At 48.8% G+C, this 19116-nt stretch overlaps 1 protein-coding gene across 1 annotated transcript in view; it reads left to right on the forward strand.

The window, feature by feature from the left end:
* Positions 1-1658: 1658 nt before the first annotated feature.
* Positions 1659-19116, forward strand: part of LOC147897939 (Trimeric LpxA-like enzyme) — a 179555-nt gene continuing 162097 nt past the window's right edge. Inside the window, exons 1-3 of the mRNA XM_087380525.1 lie at positions 1659-1854; positions 1930-2160; positions 2526-2855. Of these exons, the coding sequence (XP_087236651.1) occupies positions 1726-1854; positions 1930-2160; positions 2526-2855 (690 nt within the window). The 5' untranslated portion in view covers positions 1659-1725. The remainder of the gene's footprint in view (positions 1855-1929; positions 2161-2525; positions 2856-19116) is intronic.

Consider the following 19116-nt stretch of genomic DNA (forward strand, 5'->3'; position numbering starts at 1 on the left):
TGTATAGGTTTTGGAGTGTGAGGTGTAAGTAGGGTAAGTAGGAGGAAACAAGGACATGGGATAGCAAAAATGTAGAGGATATAGGGTGAGGGAGAAGATGTCATGGAGACTAGTCCTCATTGTGAGAGCAACATTATAGGAAGGAAGTACAAGTTATGGGCATCTTCACATCTCTCTTGTTCAATCTCCATCGGTTGCTCTATAAATGGTGATAAGAGTTGTTTGCATTGCAACTATTGCGAGTGCTATGAGTATCACGAGGATTGTGAAAGGAATATTCATGAAATGCAACAAAACCTACAAATAGAAAATAAGGAAGTAAGGCATGAGCACAAGACACATGAGAGTTAAAAGTCATTTTATTAATGTAGTCTCCTATTTGTACATGTTCTTTCAAGGCTAGGAGCATAATTACCTTAGTCTTCCTTAACCTATTTTCAAATATATTTGCCAAAATATAATTTTATGTGTCCCTTACACAAATTTCCTATAATGCTAAAAAAACATTTTACATAGTACACACCTCACTAGTCTCCCCTTTGCAGCTCTTGGTTGAACGTTTCTTCCCCCACCATTTGGATTCTATCCTAGGAGTTTCATGGAGCTGGTTAGAGTAGCTTGATCTAGTCTTCTAAGAACTTGTGTCACAAGGTGCTTATTTTCCTCCAATTCATGAGCTTTTATGTCTAGGCAAGTTTCAAAAGTTGTTCATTGACCACCATTATTTTATAGGGCCTCAACATTGAGGCAGGGAGACCACTAGTGCAAAAATATAGTCAGTAGAAAAATCAAGGGGAAAGTTGGGTATTTAGGTCGAGATTCATAAGCCTCAAGTCATTGTACTCTTAAGCATCAAAAACATCTACAAAATATGTGGAGAGACCTATGGGGGGTCAAGGCTATATCCTGACAATCTCTACCTAGGACTCAATGTACTTAACTTGTATTGTCCCCTATTGTTTAATCCCTTCTTGGAATAGATTTTCTAATAAGCTAATTTCTAATTATGCCTCACAATAAAGTATGTGCATTGGATTAGAAGTTAGTCATGCTTGAACTCTATACTCTCAAGTTGTTACCAAGTTGGTTGCAAGGTAAAGCGAGGTTCCAGGTTAGTTGTTGCTGCAGCTTGTTAATCACCTCATATGATACTTCTTCCTTTGGAGCTCTAGTATAAGGGCCAATACATTCTATAGGCAGGATTTGTAGGTAGCATGTGGAGGAGGATGGTATATAAGTGAGGCGAGATATAAGGTCCTTGAGTTCAAGGGTGAGTCGATATAATGCACCCATGTCCTCAAAGTAAAAAAAGTGTATGACACCGTTTCTTCCCACCTTCTATTTTGGTTTAATCTCTCTCTCTCTCTCTCTCTCACACACACACACACACACACACACACACACACTCTTTTCCCCTAAGACTCTCTCTCTCGGTCTCTCTCTCTCTCTTACACACACATACACTCACACACAAGTAGAGTTTGCAAATCTCTTTGCATTTGCAAGGGGTAGCTTTCAAACTTTCCAATAGTTCTATGCACGGGCTTCCATCACAAGTGTTGCAAATTAATCATGTTGACAATAGTTTGAGTTTGGGAGAACCTAAGGAGTGCTCACGAGTACTTGTACTCAACTTGTTTGTTTCAAGCGGTAGGCAAAGGAAAAAGGATACAAGAGCAAAACGAAGCTTGTTGTGAGCTGTTGTGCTCATCGGAGGGGATCAGTATGGCTCTTAAGAAAGGCTCAAAAGTGGCCGAGATGGCTGATGATGAAGCTCAAGTTCCCCTCCAGGCCGTTTTGCTTGCTGATAGCTTCGCTCAGAAGTTTCGCCCGATCACACTAGAGCGTCCAAAGGTCAGCGTACAGTCTTCTGTCTTTTGGAAAATCGTTTGGTTGTACATCGAAGCTGCTCTGATTCCAAGTTCTCAGGTTCTTCTGCCGCTCGTGAACATCCCCATGATTGATTATACGCTTGAATGGTTGGCTTCTGCTGGCGTGGAGGAAGTATTTGTATTTTGCTGTGCACATGCCAAACAAGTAACCAGTTATCTCGACAAGTCCGAATGGCGATCACAACCGAATTTCAAAGTTGTTGCCATTGAATCTCATGATTGCGTCAGTGCGGGTGATGCTTTGCGCTTTATTGATCAACGTAATGTGGTACGTTTAATATGAAACAATAAAGCCAGAAATATTTCATGTCAAACTATGAAAGTTGCTTTACACGGAGCTGCTTGGAAGTGTGAGACATATGGAGGGCTAAGCTTCCAAGTTTTGTCTATATATGGAAGTGTTTGTCATCCTTAATTGACGTTTGTATGTATTTGGAATTATGAATTTTCATTTCCAAAAATTCTTTCTCCACTACATATTCCAATGCAACTACAGTCTAACTCCCTCCCTCCCTCCCTCTCTCTCTCTCTCTCTCAGCTCTCCGCCCCCTTTTCCACCTGGGCAGGCCTTATGAATGATTTATGACCATTCATCTTGTTATAATCTGTGACAATTTTGTATTGATGTGTAAGGTACGCGGTGATTTTGTGCTGATCAGTGGCGATACTGTGAGCAATATGTCATTGAAAGAGGTTCTACAGGACCACAAGGAGCGCAGGAAAGCTGACAAACTCGCTGTCATGACAATGGTCATGAAACGATCAAAACCTTCACCTGTAACACATCAACCCAGGCTTGGAACTGATGAATTATTGCTTGCAATAGATCCGCATAGTAAACAGCTGGTCTACTATGATGATGGACATTCCAGCAATCTACAACGGAGCTGCACTCGGCAGGTTGTGTTGGATAGGTCCATTTATTTAGATAGACCATCCGTCCGCCTATGCAATGATTTACAGGTGACTGTTTTCTTTATGTCATCAATGTCATGTTATTTTAAAAGCTCTGCCTTATTACTGATAATGATATGTATGTGTCGGAGACATTTTATCTTCTGACGTTTTGTATATGCTTAAACGCTAAGGTTTCCTTCGGATGATGGTATTTATAGCTTTAACACAAACACACTTTTCTGGTCTTGAGACTTGTAGCCTAAGGTTAGGCAACCAACACTATACTTGCACGTAAATGATTAACTGGCTGCAAGGTACAACACTATGAGAACTGAACTAAGCTTGAAGAGGGCAGCCGATATAGATCTCAGAACACAAAACATTCCAGGAGCAAAAAGCCAAAACTAACAGAACCTGCCAGGGTGGCTGGTTGCGAACTTGGTATAGGGAAGTGGTATGTGTGCTCTCCTCAAGCAGGTTCTTGACAATACTTCATGAGGGCATTGATACATAGAAAGACTGTCTAAGGCATGAAGTTCGAGGGCATCAATATATAGAAAAATGGTGCCTAAGACATGTAGATCAGAGCAAATAAGCCCCCCCACCCTTCCACCTCTAGCACAACCCCGAGTGGAGAAGTCAGTGCAAGAATCTTGCTCTCCATGTAGCATGCCTGCAGACCAGGCGGCAGACTTGTTCGTGCTAGAAGTTTGAAGAGTTCAAATCTCTCTCTTATTTAATGTAGAGACCATCCAATGACGAGGACGTTTTGAGTATGGCCAACCCATTGTACATATGGTGCTACATATGTTGTATTGCTGGGGTTGTATATATTGTATCATGTTTCAATTGTGCACTAATGAAAGTGTAGATTTGTATAGCACGATTCGTGTATCCCCTTGCTCCCTACTCTCGTGTAAGGTGCTGCCACAGATCTGCCCATATGACATGATCTTCATTTGTCCATATGACCAAACCCTAGCCCTAACGTAGGCTCACATGTGGGAAGTTGACTATCTTTCTCCTACACCTCCCTCTCGAGTGTCAGCAAGTCACAGTGGGCTGACACGCACCCATCGAAGAAGATGCTCCATCTGCTCCCTCGGAAGAGCTCTCAGGTACAAGTCACAGGCATCCTTGAACACTCCATGCACTTGCACCTCCTACTTATTGCTGCATCATTTTTGTCAACTTGGAACACAAGCATCACTTACTCACCAGATGTGGCATTGCCAAACAATGCCACGAACCTACCAGAATTTTAGATGCCCAAGGATCGCCGTTGGGTCTACCCATAGAGTCAATACCTCATGAACTCCACAGACAAACATGACGTCCTCCAATTGACAGATAACCACCCAGCTGGCGCCCTCATGGAATTGTTAGTACCAACAGAAAGTAACTGAATCACCATTATTAAAGTGTAGAGAGAGTGGTCTGACTTTGCTTGAAAACGGAAGCTTCGGTGTTGCGTAAAAACACAAGACAGGTACCTTCTAGAGGCACCCTTCAGATCAACATTGTGAGAAAGAAAGAATGAAATATTTATTAACGTGTGCTGAAGGCCCAACAAGCCTATGAGACCAAGGAAAAACTGAATCCAAGATGAGACTACATCAGGCAACTGGGGGTGTCTATCACACCTCGTGGAAACTACTGACGATGAAATGTAATGAAACTAGGAGCAACATGAACAAGACAAAGCTCCGAGTGGGAGAGCTCCTGTCATGCTCAGTCCTGTGGCCAGATTGGGGGTTGCCTTGCCCTATTAAAAGTGAGGCCACTGCTCCTATCCAATTGAATTTCTCCTTTACAGAGGCACCGGGGATTGAACACTAAACAGCATCGCCCCTCTCTATCTCTGTTTTGGTGCAGCCTTCCTTGCTGCTGGTTTGCCCAGCCCTTAGCGGAATTCTGAGTTCCGTTTGGAGCTAGACCTTGCACATCTGTGGATGAATATACAGAGTTCTTTTTGAGATTTTAACTTGCTGTTCTATCTTCTGCAATTCATTGGTATTGTGAGTGCGTATTGGAAAGAATTGTTCCTCTGCACATGGGCATGGTTTAGCACTTGAAATTCTGACCTAGTATCAGAGCCTTGTGAGCAACTCTTGTGATACCCCTCAGCCTTGAAGGAAGAGGCCCCTTAAGAGAAAAAGGGAACCCCATTTTCTGCAGAATATTTCAGTTTACAGGTTCTGAAAAGTGCTCCTAAGCCTTTAACATCCTCGTCATGGCCAACAGACTATCCATCCCAAGTTTGGGGATTGGGGAAAGCTTGATGGCACAAATCACCCACTTCGGAAGATGAAGATCTGGAGTCACCTTGTGGTGAGGGTGATTTGGGAGTTTGCGAAAGAGATTGCGACAGGAGTGGAGTTAAGGCCCCAGGACATCAAGAAGATTGGTTGGGTAGTGGTGACGCCAGTAGATCTTGATGAAGTCAGAGATTGGGTACTGCGTGATGCAGAGGCCTTAGCCATAATCATTGGCACGATTGCCTTGCAGATACAATGTTTCAAGTATGGACCATTCTAAAGGACATGTGTGAGATCAACAACGCAGCTAGAATCCTCGACCTCAAGATAGAACACTACAACACGCTTATGGATGAGAGGGATTCATTAGAACACATCACTCAGATGGAAGTAGTAAGGGATCAGTTCTTAGTAGGGTCAACAAACGTATTCGACTCAGGAGCTGCAAAGGTTTTGTGACAACCCCCTCACCAGAGGGCAGTGTTTGGGAGACGGTATCCAGCATCATTGCTTGGAACATATAGATTGCGTGGTGCAGTCAGGTGCTGGGAGGTCAGCAGATCACTCCATCTGCTATCCTTGTTGCCATCCGGCAGGACATTATCTTTACTTTGCGTGCCATTTGGGAGCGTAGTACTCCAGGATCGAGAGCGACTGTTGAAAGACGGGAGCGGTTGTGCAAGGCTTGGCCTGCAAGCGTCTTCTACACCCTTTCTGTCGAGATTTACATTGGATATATAAACCCCCACCCCGGTTGTTAGCCGCTGTTCCGGAGATTCCCTAGGCAGTGTGCTGGGTTCTCTAGGAAACATGCTGGTTATTTTCTGACAGCCAGTTCTTTCTCTTGTACCTATCTTCCTTAGCTCCGTTTGGCAGCTTAGTTGTACGGTGCTTTTCAAGCATTAATAGAAGCTTCCTTTTTGTGACAAAAAAAGGCTTTGTGACAACCATGATTGCAGGGCAACTGTTGGCACCATTCGAAGAGCTAGTGTCCCTACTTCTGCAGGAAGAGGCTCGGGAGAGGAAGTTCGATGGACCAGTGACAAGGCTTTTCTTACAAAGCAGAAAGCCAAGGATTAGCCCACCAAGGATAAGCCTCAATTTGAAGAAGACAAGTTGGGAGATTCAAAGAAAAGAATTGGTGCTTATACTGGCAAAAAGCTAGGAGACTTTGCAGAAGGCTTTTTTTTCGTGTGTGTGTGTGGAAGAAGAAGTAAATTCTATTAATGCTTGAAAAAACCATAGAACCAGCTTCCAATTGGAGCTGTTGATGAAAACAAAGAAAAGAAACTGGTTGCCGGCTACAATCACAACCATCTGTTTTCAGATCTCATGGCTTATCGACTATTGAGAGTCCGAAACAAGAGCTAGCAGCCATACTGGCCCAACAAATACCCCTTGTGGAAAGAGTGTAGAAAACTCATGTCTGCCATGTCTGGCAGAAGCGTGCCCGCCTCTCAACAGTCGCTCTTGAGCCTAGGGTACCGCGCTCCCAAATGGCGCGCAAAGTGAAGATCCAGATGGCTATGAGAGTAGCCATCGGAGGGATCGCCTGGCCCCCCATCACCCTGCTGTATCTGGCCACCCATACGTTCCAGGCAGTGATGCTAGAGACGGTCTCCCAAACACCATCCTCTGGGAGAGCTGGTGGGCGTGAATGGGTGGGCTGAACTGCGTCATGGATCTCAATCCGAGAAACTTGCTGTCCATGTATCCTGTAAGCTGGCGTGACAGGGTTGATCGCAAAGGCGTGGCCGCCCTGTGTGAGCTAGGCCACCATCCCCCACGTGAAATCCCTGCTCATCCTTTGTATGCTAGCAACAATCCTGGGGGCCGCCAACTAGATCCGCTGTGTAGCGAAGCCCCAGAGATATTGCGGGATGGTCTCCAAAACTTCCTCCCTACAATCGGTGCATCTGCCATCAATCCGCATCTACTCTAGCCAGGGGCCGATGGGCAGACCCCCATGCGCCAACAACCAGAAGAAGTAAGAGATCTTCCGCGGGCACAAACTTGTCGAGAGGCGGGGCCAAAATCGGCCTATGACCTCTTTCAGGACATCCTGCTCTAGCCAGTGCCGCTCCCTCAAAGGGGACCATGGTGTTGCCTCCAGCTGTAGACGATGCCCGATGCGAGTGGTATACGAGAAGGAGAACAACTCTATCTGGTCTGAGTGCCCTCTATGGATGGGCCAAAACCACTCCCTTGGGTCCTGCTCCTCGGAGGTAGGAGAGGGCCTGTCTGTGGGCCTTTGTCTCTCCAGGAAGTCGTCTCCATGTCCCAAGGGATCTGGTCGGTCCCTTGTCCCAATGTGCCCATTCGATATGAGTCCGCTCCCCCAACATGTGCCCCTCCAGGTCGCTGACATTTGGGTGCCAAATGAGAGGCTGCCTCTCAAACTCCTCTCTGTAAGACGGCCTAGCCCGTATGAGTCCTCTTGCCAATCTCTGCCACACTTTGTAGAGACTCCGCATCAATGGAGAGCCTTGGAGAAGATCTGCCTGTAGGACTGCTGCCACTACCCCCCAGTGCGAGGTGTATTCCCAAGAAGCCCCTGTTGGAGTAGGAGCTTCCAGGGTTCCGCACCTGGAGTAAGGCCTCTCACAACTAGCTTGCCCAAGAGGGCTCTGCTCTGCATCTCTGGGTCAATAATGCCAAGTCCCCCCTGTGTTTGTGGCAAGATCACTGTCTGCCAGACCACCCTGGCTCTAGTGTTGCGCGTGCCATCCGATCCCGACCCGAGGAAGTTCCATACTAGGCATGTAGCTGCCCCATGCAACCCCGATGAAAACACCAACACGAAGCGATGTACCAGGCTGTGGCTAAGAGTACCTTGTTCACCACTAGTGCACGACCTGCAAGCGAAAGTTTGGCAGAGCTCCAGGATAAGAGCTTCTGCCTGACACTCTCTAGGACCGGGCTGAATTGCTGCTCTGCCAAAATGTCGATGCCTACCTAGCAGCCCAAGTAGCGAGTCGTCTCTCCTCTCGGGATCCAACAAAAGCCAAAAGCAGCACCCTAATCTTGAACCTCTTGGGTGTCCTTGGAGCCTATGAAGAAACCAACGGATTTTGTCCAATTTATGCGAGTTTCGAAAGCCTCTCAATAAATAGCTAAGGCCCCTCTGACCCTCTCCAGGCTGGCTGCAGAGCCCTCCACATATAGCACTGTATCATCTGCGAACTAGGAGTCAAGGAGCTCTTCCTCTTGTCTGATCGGAAGCTGCATCCCTGTGATACCAAGAGTTTGGGAGCGCTGGAAATAACCTAGGGCCTCTGCCACAAAAAAGAAAAGATAAGGGGCCAGTGGGCAGCCTTGCCTCACTGAGCGGGAGAGAGGGAAGGCCTCGCCTGTGTGGCCCCCAATAATCATTTGGCTGGAGCTGCCCGCATAAAGAGATGATACCCCTCTGATCCATCTCTTTGAGAAATTGAGCTTTCGCATGGTCTCCTCCAAGAAGGACCACTCCACCCTGTTATATGCCGTCTCAAAATCGAGGAGAAGAACGGCGAGCGGCTGTTGCTCCTCTCTGGCCCAGTCCACTGCCTCCCAAAACGTGAAGATGTTATCCAGGATGCTACGCTCCTGGTCAAAACCGGTCTGCGTCTCATGAATGATATCTGGGAGGTGGGGTCTCAGCTGTAGACTCAAGACCTTCACCAAGATCTTGGAAGTGGTGTCCAGAAGGGTAATCGCCCTCCGCTGTCGAATGTCTGACCTGTTGCCCCCCTTTGGAAGCATGCATATCTAGCCTCTACTCAAGGAGTGTGGGAGTGATCCTGAGAAGATCTCCTGGTAGGCTAGTTTGAAAGGGGTGGTTGCTCCTAGAAGCATCGAAATCCTGTAGCTCCAATTGTGCGCACTCCAAGCGATCCCTAAGCCATTGGGATCCTAGATCCTGCTTTATGAGTCTCTCGATAGATTCAAGGTCTCTGCGAAGGACTTTCTCCCACTCCTGAAGAGCCGCTCTCCGTCTGAGGGCCCGACTTTGGATCTCCTGACTGCTACGCTGAATCCTCTTAGCCACCCAAGCCGCCCAACCCTCCTCAAGTTTGCTCTCGGTCTGTCTCGAGAGATGTGCTATCTACTGTTGAACGTCCGCCTCTTGAAAGAAAACATCTGAAATACGAACTTCTTTTCGGGGGAGTCCGCGCCGGGGCCTGCTCCAAGTGCAGTACCGCTGGAGAATGATCGGACATAGTGGTGCCTACTAAAATGCCAGTGGAGCCACCGCGTAGTAAAGCCCAATCCCTGATATAGAATCTATCTAGACGCTCCAGTAGTCCATCCTGTCTCTGTTGGCGGAAGGAGAAGCGTGGGCTGCCTGGGGTCCTAGAAAACTCAGGCTCTCACCAGGGGTACTGCCCATGGATCACAAAGATGAACTGCTCCCAAGTACTCCTCTCTCTTGTTGGCATCTCGGCAAAAGAGGTCCTTGCCCATGGATTGCAAAGATGAACTGCTCCCAAGTACTCCTCTCTCTTGCTGGCATCTCTGCAAAAGAGGCTCCTCCCTGCTTATCTTCCAGGAACTCAAGATTATTGAAGTCCCCTCCAACAATCCATGAGTCCACCGCTAGGAGGCATCTGTGAGCTGACGCCAGAAAGCCGGGTGGTGCTGTCTGCAAGTGGGTGCATACACGCTCAAGACACCAATCTGAGTCTCTCCTACTTGAAGGCCCATCCACACTACGCGGCTTGGAATGAGCTCACCCTGCGCAAAAATGTTTGGGGCTACTGCCGGGGATGCTGAGATGTAGACCCCTTTGCTCCTGCCCACTACTGGGGACCAAATCTCTGGGCCCCTCCTAGGGAGAAGATGGTGATGGTGTGTGATGTTTGCTCATGTGCTCCTGAAACAAGAGAAAGTCCATTGGGCCACCTACGGAGAATCAGGGACTGCGAGATTGACTACACGCAAGGCCATGAAGGCCATGCACATTCCGGCTCACTGCGGTCAAACTCATGGCGAAGGGGCGGCATTGAACAAGGCTCGCTTGTGCATGGGAGCCTGCTCTAAGAAACTTGACTTCAACGACTTCGCCGGAGGTTTGGAGGGAGAGTAATATGTGTCCGTGCGCCAACGGACTAGAGTCGCCACTGGCTCAATCCCTACCCTGCGCGCCCAATACTGCATGAAGGAGACATCTATGCCGAAGAGGTCGGCGCACTGCTGAAGGGTCCAGTAGTGAGGCTGTGAGAGAACCATCTCCGCTGGTAGGCGGATCATTGCTATAGCCAAACCTGACTCTGGCTTCGTTGGAGAGAAGCTAAGCTGGAAGTACACAGAACCTCCGTGAGCAAGCCAAAGGTCCATGCCCTAAGGTCCCATCCACTCGTCCATCATCTGGTATATTTGGTGCTCCATCATTGTGTTGAAGAGCTCTGGTGTCCACTTCCCCACGCTTGTGGAGGCAAAATGGAGGATCCGAACCGGGTGGATGCATGATCCTACAGCACTGATGCCCCCTTTACGGCCTTTACGGGGCTGCAGGACCAGGATGGTCAACTCCAAGGGCATGGGGTAAGAATTCGGAATCTCCAAATAGTTCCAAGGTCCCAGCCGCCAGAACTCTCGCGGTAACGGCCTCCCAGCACGCATGCGAAGGCCCACGGACTCATCGACCTGACCCCACTTCCCGGAACTGTGGGAAGAGGAGGCTGAGTCCTGGCTGCCAAGGGCGTTGATCTGCTGCTGAGGAGAGGTAACGGAGGAGTCTTTGTCTTGCCCTTGCTTGCGGAAGCGGGGTTAGCTGCAGCACTTGGCGAGGTGCTCGAGGAAGAGGCTGCAGCTAATGGAGGGGCGAGGGAGGGGGCTGGAGGGGAAGGGCGGATAGCGAGGGTAATTACCAGGGAAGGAGTAGGCCGAGGCAACATGAGGAGGGGGCTGCGAAGAGGAGGCTGGCGGGTCCACAGGAAGGGGAGAAGGCTGAGTGGAGTCTGCTACTGTCCAGGGTGCTGCAATGGCGGTGTCTGCGTCCTCTAAGGCTCCTCCTCCAAGCTCGGAGGGGGGTGGGCCCAAGAGGCTGTGGGCCCTGATGCTCAGGGAGTCTCTGATGTCGGCTCTAGCTGCGGTGGGGGGTTCTGCGGTGGACACAAAGCCTCTCCTTCGGAGGGGCCTGAGGGATGTCCTAAGGTCGCTGTCTCCCTCTCCGGATCACGTGATACCTGTGGACCTCCAATTGGATCTCCCTGTGACTACATAGTTGTCTGTGCTCGCCTCTTACGGTTGGCACGATATCATTGATTCTTTTTGGCCCACTTACTCCTCTTCTTTGCCCCACCTTAGTCCATCTACCCTCCGAAGGTTCTACTCTCATTTCGCTATGTTGTCCCTATGCCTCCTGGGGGGAGGAATGAGTCTGGTGCTGGCCACATGTGCAATCGCGAGCAAGGTGACCCATCTGTCTACACCTCAAACACTGGCCTAGTAAGCCTGAAACCTCCAGGTGACGAAGAGTACCCCCCTCCAAAGTCTCTTGGAGAATCACCTATGGGAGGGTATGAGTCGAGGAACCCCATCATCTGTCACCACTGCCGCCTCCGACTCTGCTGGGTACTCCAAAACTAAGCCAAAGGCTTGTCCAATGGAAGAAAGGATGGACCTTGTATTCCCTCGGAAGTCGTGGGAAGCAGAGCCACTGGGAAGTGAGGAACATGGTGAGTCGAGTCCATGTCCTCCACTGTAAAGCCATGATATCATACCAAGGGATGAGGTAAACCAAGTGGGGTCCCAGGAGGCTAGGGCTACGTTCCATCCGGGGAGCCTAGCTGGAGGAGGAAAACTGTGCATCCATAGATAGTGACCTCCTGAATGTGGTCACAATCTAGTGCCAGGCTGGCTTGAATCCAATCTGGAATCTGCCTCCTCGAGGGAGTGAGGCCTACTATCCTGCCTATAACAGCCCTGTCCTGTAAGAGATTAACTGCCTGCTGTACCTATTGCTTATCCGCTGGTAACAGAAGAACTTTGACAGCTAGGGGAGTGGAGGGTGCTGCCATAGAGCCCCTCTGGCTAGACCAAAGGTCACCACCAAGGTCCCAGTCACTAGCTTCAAGCAATAAACTGCACCACCCGCAAAAGGCGGGAAAGAAAGAGAAGAAGAAAGAAGCAAAGGGTGCCTTTGAGATGAAGGTCACCAAGAAACCAGCCCAGCCACAATGAAGGAAGTGTCTATGAATCGTCGAAAGGGTACTTCCAAGTTTGCCCGCCCTTGAGGAGAGCTAGTGGCCTACCAAAGGAGGTGGCTAGGTCGGCTGATCACTCAATACCAGCCCAAAGACCAAGGCCTGGCTGAAAGAAGCTGAGTTGATGCCCAATGAGCTGCCCATACACCGTTCTTCAAGGCAGGCTATTCGAGAAGACTGCCAAACCGAGGAGAGAGGGGCTCACCTAATCGTGTCCCCTCACCTTGCTGCCGCTGAGATAACCTTCCCGTACGGTGGGCTGGGCAAGTGGAAAAGCACCTAGAGCAAGGGCTGGTCGCGGGCGACGTGCTGGAGAAGGCTAGCGTCAATGGCGGGCTGGGTGTTGGAAAGGTCACCTCCCCATCTGTAAGCCCCCATATGAGGAGAGCATGGGGGGGGTGAACCTAGGGTTTGAGGGAGTGCTGCACAGGCAGCATCCTGGCTGCCATGTGGGTGCTAGTCAGACAACAAAGAGTGAATTACTTGGAGACATCATCATGGCTGCGTCAGAAGACACCTTTGTGAAAGGGAGATGGCGGGGACAGGATGTCTTGGATCTGCCCTGGCAGAAACGATCTGATGAGGAGCATGATTGCGTGGTGATCCAGAAGAAGAGGCGCTTGCATGACGGGGTCCTTGGCAAGGTATATGGGCAGGTCTATGGCCTGCAAGCAGGGCTGGCAGGTGGCGGGGTAAGCAGTCCTAACGGGCTGGGCCCTGCATGGAACAAAGGGCCAGCAAATGGCCCTAAATAGGGCTGGATAGGCAGCCAACCAGCCAACCAACTGGTCGGTTGGTTAGGGCTGCTACAGACCAGCCAGTCGGCCCAATTAGGGCTGGCTGGTCGGTTGGTTCAAGGGGGCCTTGAGCCCTATAAAAGGAGAGGCCCTGGGCCTCATTTTATATCCAACATCCAGCAGAAAGTGGAGCAGACAGGAGCAGCCTGAAGGCATTCCCTTTGGCCTCATCTTGGAGGTAAAGGAGAATTGAAGGAGTGCTGCAGACTGAGTTCCCTAAGGGCTGGGACCTTGGCTGTCTTCTAGGGCAGCAAGGTGTTGTGATCATCATACCTTCTGGAGCAGCCATTCACAAGCAGGTTGGAGCAGTGGAACAGGGACCTGTGTGCTGCAGACAAAGCTTGGCAGGGGCTGCCCACCTAGGCTGATTCACAGGCAGTAAGGTGGAGAAGAACACACTGGACGGAAAGTCTACAGACGCTCGAGGTGGAGCACGCGGACTCGAGTCTAGAGATAGCCGGCAGATAGGAGAAGGACCTTGTGGTTAGATCAGAGGACCACACCATTGGTGGGACTCCGGATCTATCTCTTTTGTTTTGTGTCCATAGTTTTGGACGGAAATATATAAGTTTTGGTGTCTTCTATATCTGGCTGGTTCATTGTCTATTGATGAGTCTGCACACCTATTTTATGCACATAAGTAAAGAAGTGTCTGATTCCACACCCCACACGCACACTGTGTGAGCTCCTGGGCATTATTATAAGTCTTCCGCTGTGCGTACCCTCTGTTGGGTAAAATTTCTAACACTGGGTGGACGCAAAGGGCCAGGCCAATACCACCAGCTGCTGTCCCTTCGAGTGAAGCACCAATAGCTCGCAGCTATGCTTGGCTGGAGACCCCGCGGGCAGCTTGGAAGAGGCACGAATGACCAGAGGGGGGGTTGCAAAGCAGTGCGCCCCCGTTGTGCTATCTCGTGGACTACGCGGCGCCTATAGGAGAGGATCAGAGGAGGAGGGAGAGAGAGGGGGGGGGGAAAGGAGTCGAGGGTGCAGCTCGCAGGTAGAGGCTTCTTCAGTAGGAAGGGACTTGTGATGACTTTGCAGAAGACTACCAAAATAAGAAGGCGGCTAACAAATGTCTTGTATGTACTTGATCTATGTAAAAATCAGCTTTCTATCAGTCGATTGCCTAAGAATAGGATGAGAGTCATCTTTGATGGGTCATCAAATCCAAAGCAATCCAAAGCAACAGATAATGTGATTGCTCGAGGCATTGAAGAAGAGGGACTCTAAAAGATTAGTACTATTATGGTACAAGGGGACACATGGATGTTTAGCCTATGGCACTAGAGGTTTGGGCACATCGGATACACCACTGTAGAGGAGATGCGGAAGGCAGGCATGGTGGAGGACTTCCACAACTATCAAACAAACAAGAAGTTTGCATAACTCACATGAAAGGCAAGCAACACCGGGCACCATTCTCGATGGAGGCCACAAATCGCGCTACTGAGCCATTGGAGATGGGTATCTGTTGGCCCATGCCTATGAGATCAATTTCCAGGGTGGAATATTTACTCACCTTCATTGATAATTTCAATAGAATGATTTGGGTATGGGAAATTCAAAGAATGGAGGACTAATGTGGAAAAAGATGCAAGAAAGAAAGTCAAGACTTTCAGAACAGATTGTCGGGGAGAATTCACATTAGATGAGTTCAATGCATATTGCAAGAAGTAACTTTATCAAACGTTAGTTGATGAGAGCACGTACATCTAAGCAAAGCGAGTTGGCAGAGTGGAAGAATCGGGCAAGTGTGGAGATGGGTTTGAGCATGCTGAGAGGTAAAATTGTGCCAAGGTCCTTTTGGGCAGAGGCGGTTTATACAGCTGTCCACATCCTAAATAGGACAATGACTAAAGCAGTTTTGGGAAGGACACCACTGGAGGTGTACTCAAGTAAGAAGTCCATCATAAAACATTCGAGAGTTTTCGGTTTTGATGCATGGGTGCATGTCCATAAAGACACGAGAAACAAATTGTATTCAAGAAGTAGGATGTGCATGTTTGTCGGATACCATGATGAGTCCAAATCTTATCGGCTATACAACAAGGAGACAAAGGTGTTAGTGGTGAGTAGGGATGTAGTCTTTTAAGAGATTGATCCGTTTTTCGAGAATGAAATGACTTAACACTTGCATTACTCCTGATGGTGCCCAAGCTCAAAGCAAAGTAGGAGTAGGCTCAAGAAGTTCAAAATCAGATTAAGAAGGAACAGAGCCAGAATTGCCATAGGAGAAAACTCTTGTGAAGGAGAAAAGATTACCATGGGGGTACATGAAACCCTAGAAGACTCAGGGTTAGGCTCTAACATTGAACTACGTACTAATGTGTCACGATTTGTGACGTATTCCTTTCTCTATTTCTAGACTTATGGATGGTTTGATGAATGGACACTTGTGGAAGGGTATGCCCTTTCGACGGGACACTTCCTATGAGGCACAACCCTTGCCCTTTCGACGGGACACTTCCTATGAGGCACAACCCTTCACAAGAGACACTCTATTGAAGAGACATTTCTATTGTAATGTACCCTCTCATCAAGGGTCACACCCTTCACAAGGGGTACACACCTCTTCATGCACACACTCTTTGGAGTACACACCTTTTCATGTGTGACTCTTCACTCTCTATATAAGAGAGGCCCAATTGTATGGATGACACACAACGGATACCCTACAGACAATCAAGCAATACAATTATTCCTTGTTCTCTGCTATTTCAGTCTCCTTTCTGTTCCTTAGCACATTTCTAAATATAGTAAATCTAGGATTTCTTACAGTGGTATCAGAGCAAATTTCGCTCCTGCCTGTAGGAAATGCCCCCCACCTTCTAGCGCCTATTTGATACATCTTTTTCTGCTAGAAGGACATCCGTGCACATTGTGCATGGAAGAGATGGAGAGGATGAGCGTAAAAATTTTTAGCGCCAACCCTGCCTAAAGTCATCAATGGCCTCTCCATCTCCCACACATCACGAGTTGATGTGAATGGACACGATAAAAATCGTGTCTTTTCATGTGCTTGGGTTGTCCCCAAACCAAGGGACGCACCTTTTCCACCATCGGACACACCTTTTGATGAAGAGTCTTGACTCCTCACCCAAGGGACACACCCCATCGTGGCAAAAAGGACACACCTATTCATGTGGGGACACCCCTTTTAAAAACAGGGACACACCCCTTCATGAAAAGGTGCACCTATTCCAAGGGTCACACCCCTTCGAATAGGCACACCTTTTGGCACCAAGCACTTATAAAAAGGGTACCTAGAGGGGTTAAAATGGAAAAACCCAGCCCCAAATCTTAGGGTTACCCTAGCTACCCTAGGGTTAACTAAACCCACCCTTTAATTTTTGGGCAACCACCACATGTAGGCAGCCCAAACAAAAAATAAAGGGACGTACCTTTTCAACGCCTACAGGTTTTTTGTCCAATCAGGTTGGTTTCGCAGCCAGCCCCTGCTTGCGCCATCTCGCTGCCAGCCCTGCTTGCGCCATTTCGCTGCCAGCCCTGCTTGCCCCATCTCGCTGCCAGCCCCTGCTCGCTGCCAGCCCCTGTTTGCGCCATTTCGTTGCCAGCCCTGCCTCGCCATTTCGCTGCCAGCCCCTCGCCATTTCGCTGCCAGCCTCTTGTCATTTCGCTGCCAGCCCCTCGCCATTTCGCTGCCAGCCCCTCGCCATTTCGCTGCTAGCCACCTTGCCATTTGCAGCCCCGCTGGTTTTTCGGCCCTGTTCCTTGCCAGCCTGCAGCGTGAGCACAGCGCCAGCCAGCCATTCTGTCGCAAATCAGCCTGCAACCAGTTTGCGCCATTGATAGCCTGCTCTCCTTGGTTCGCTACCTTTTTCCTGCCAGATCAGCAGCAGTTTCAGCCTCCTATCGCGATGAAGACAGCCTATTAAATGCCAGGCCCAGATCTGCTCCTTGCCACCCATTGCAACATGGACCTCCGGACAAAAATCTGCAGGCCTCTTCTACGCAACAATTTGGCAGATTAAATCATTGCCAGGTGGAGTCTTTCCATTCTGCTTTTAAAGGATTCTCTTGTCATTATCAAATTACAGCAAATGAAAGACGCTCCCTTAAAGCATGGAAACCCCTGGTAATTCACCCGGCATTTCAAGGACACCTCAGGCATCATCTACCACACAATATCGTGTTTAGAGTGCACAACCAGCCCATTTCGGAGCTTTGGCATCATGGGTCTTCTGTGTCACGTGCCCTCCTAGTGATTTGGACCACATCCTATACCTTCTGCGTGAGGCACCTCAGTTACATTACTTCCTCAGCACAGTCCAGGTTGTGTTCCATGAGACACGAAGATACCTAGAACCCGATATTCCTCAAGAGTTTGCTGTCCATCTTTGGAGAGAATTTTACCCCTCACCTTCGGCATCTCCAAGGTACTCTCCACCTCCTTCAGCTCCCAGATATCCTCCTATACAGGTTGTATCTTCCCCAAGACAGTATTTACACTTCGAAGGCACTCCTTCTCCTTGATATCCTCCACTTCCGACAGCAGCTCCTTATCCCTTCTCAGATCCGTGGACTCTGCAACCTACTCCTGTCCTCTCACGAGCAGTAACACCACTTTCGGCATCACCAGTGTTATTTCAGAGAGGACCTCCTTTACCAGACTTCCACGGGTGGTTCCATCCTGCCTCGCTTGCCCCCTCCAACATGAGCAACCTCAGGGAGTAGCCCGAATCTTCTTCCAGGAATGGTACAAACTAGAGCGCAAGTTCGCGCTTTTCTCACAGGGATCTCCGATATGTCGCAACGCTCGCGTGAAGCCTCTCTAGAGATCAAAGACTCAAGTCCAAAAAAGACCCTTGAAGTCAACGTACAAGGCGAAACACTACTACAACTTCAAATTTCCCAGCTTCAGGACAGCATCTTCGACTTGGTCCAGAAAGTTCAACAACTTCAAGATTCTCGCAGTACCACACATACAGAGGATGACGTGACGCAACCAGACGACTATGCAGATTCATTCCCACTAGAGGTAGAAAACACTGAACTACGTGCCCTCTACCGTTTACTTCAAGCTTCCAAAACTAAAAGACTTGACATCAAACTTCCGGAAGCCTACACTGGTCAACGCAATCGCTGAACAGTTGACCAATGGCTTGCAAAAATGCGCATGTATTTTGATACTGTTGACCTCACTGAAGGCAAAAAGATCGCCTTGGCAGCCTCCCTCCTCAAGGATACAGCTTTCCTATGGTGGCAAAGACGCTTAAAGGACGGCAAAAGTGTGTTAACATGGGAACGTTTTGAACACGTGCTCCGTAAGCAGTTCATACCTGCCAATGCGGACTTCCAAGCACGTTCAAAACTCAGACAGTTGGAGCAAACGGGCTCCCTGTCTTCCTACATCTCTCAGTTCAAGGGTACACACCCTTCACAACACAAGGGGTACACACCTCTTCATGCACACACACTTTGGAGTACACACCTTTTCATGTGTGACTCTTCACTCTCTATATAAGAGAGGCCCAATTGTATGGATGACACACAACGGATACCCTATAGACAATCAAGCAATACAATTATTCCTTGTTCTCTGCTATTTCAGTCTCCTTTCTGTTCCTTAGCACATTTCTAAATATAGTAAATCTAGGATTTCTTACATAATGGCTCAAATCAAGATGATTCATGAGCCAAAGACCTTCGCAGAAGCGGAAGAAGTTCTTGAGTGGCGGGAAGCAATGGAGACTAAGATTGTTACCATTGAAAAGAACCACATGTGTGGATCTGGTACCAAGACTGGCCAAGTGGAAGGTGATTGGAACCAAGTGGATCTACAAAGCCAAGTACAAGTCAGATGGTACAGTTGACAAGTGCAAGGCAAGGTTTGTGAGGGTTACTCACAGGCTGAGGGCCTAGATTATGATGAGACCTCTGCACCAATAGAAACGATTCAGACATTGATAGCAGTAGCTGCCCATCGTAAGTGGCCTATTTACCAGATGGATTTGAAGTGCTTTTCTCAATCGAGACTTGAGGAGGAAATCTATGTGGACCATATGGCTTTCAGACCAAGAAGGCCATGGTGTGGAGACTTAAGAAGGCACTTTGTGGGCTG

This window comes from Dipteris shenzhenensis, chromosome 10, assembly GCF_047967505.1.
Source record: "Dipteris shenzhenensis isolate YYH24624 ecotype China chromosome 10, Dip_SZ_1.0, whole genome shotgun sequence".
Taxonomy (NCBI): Eukaryota; Viridiplantae; Streptophyta; class Polypodiopsida; order Gleicheniales; family Dipteridaceae; genus Dipteris; species Dipteris shenzhenensis.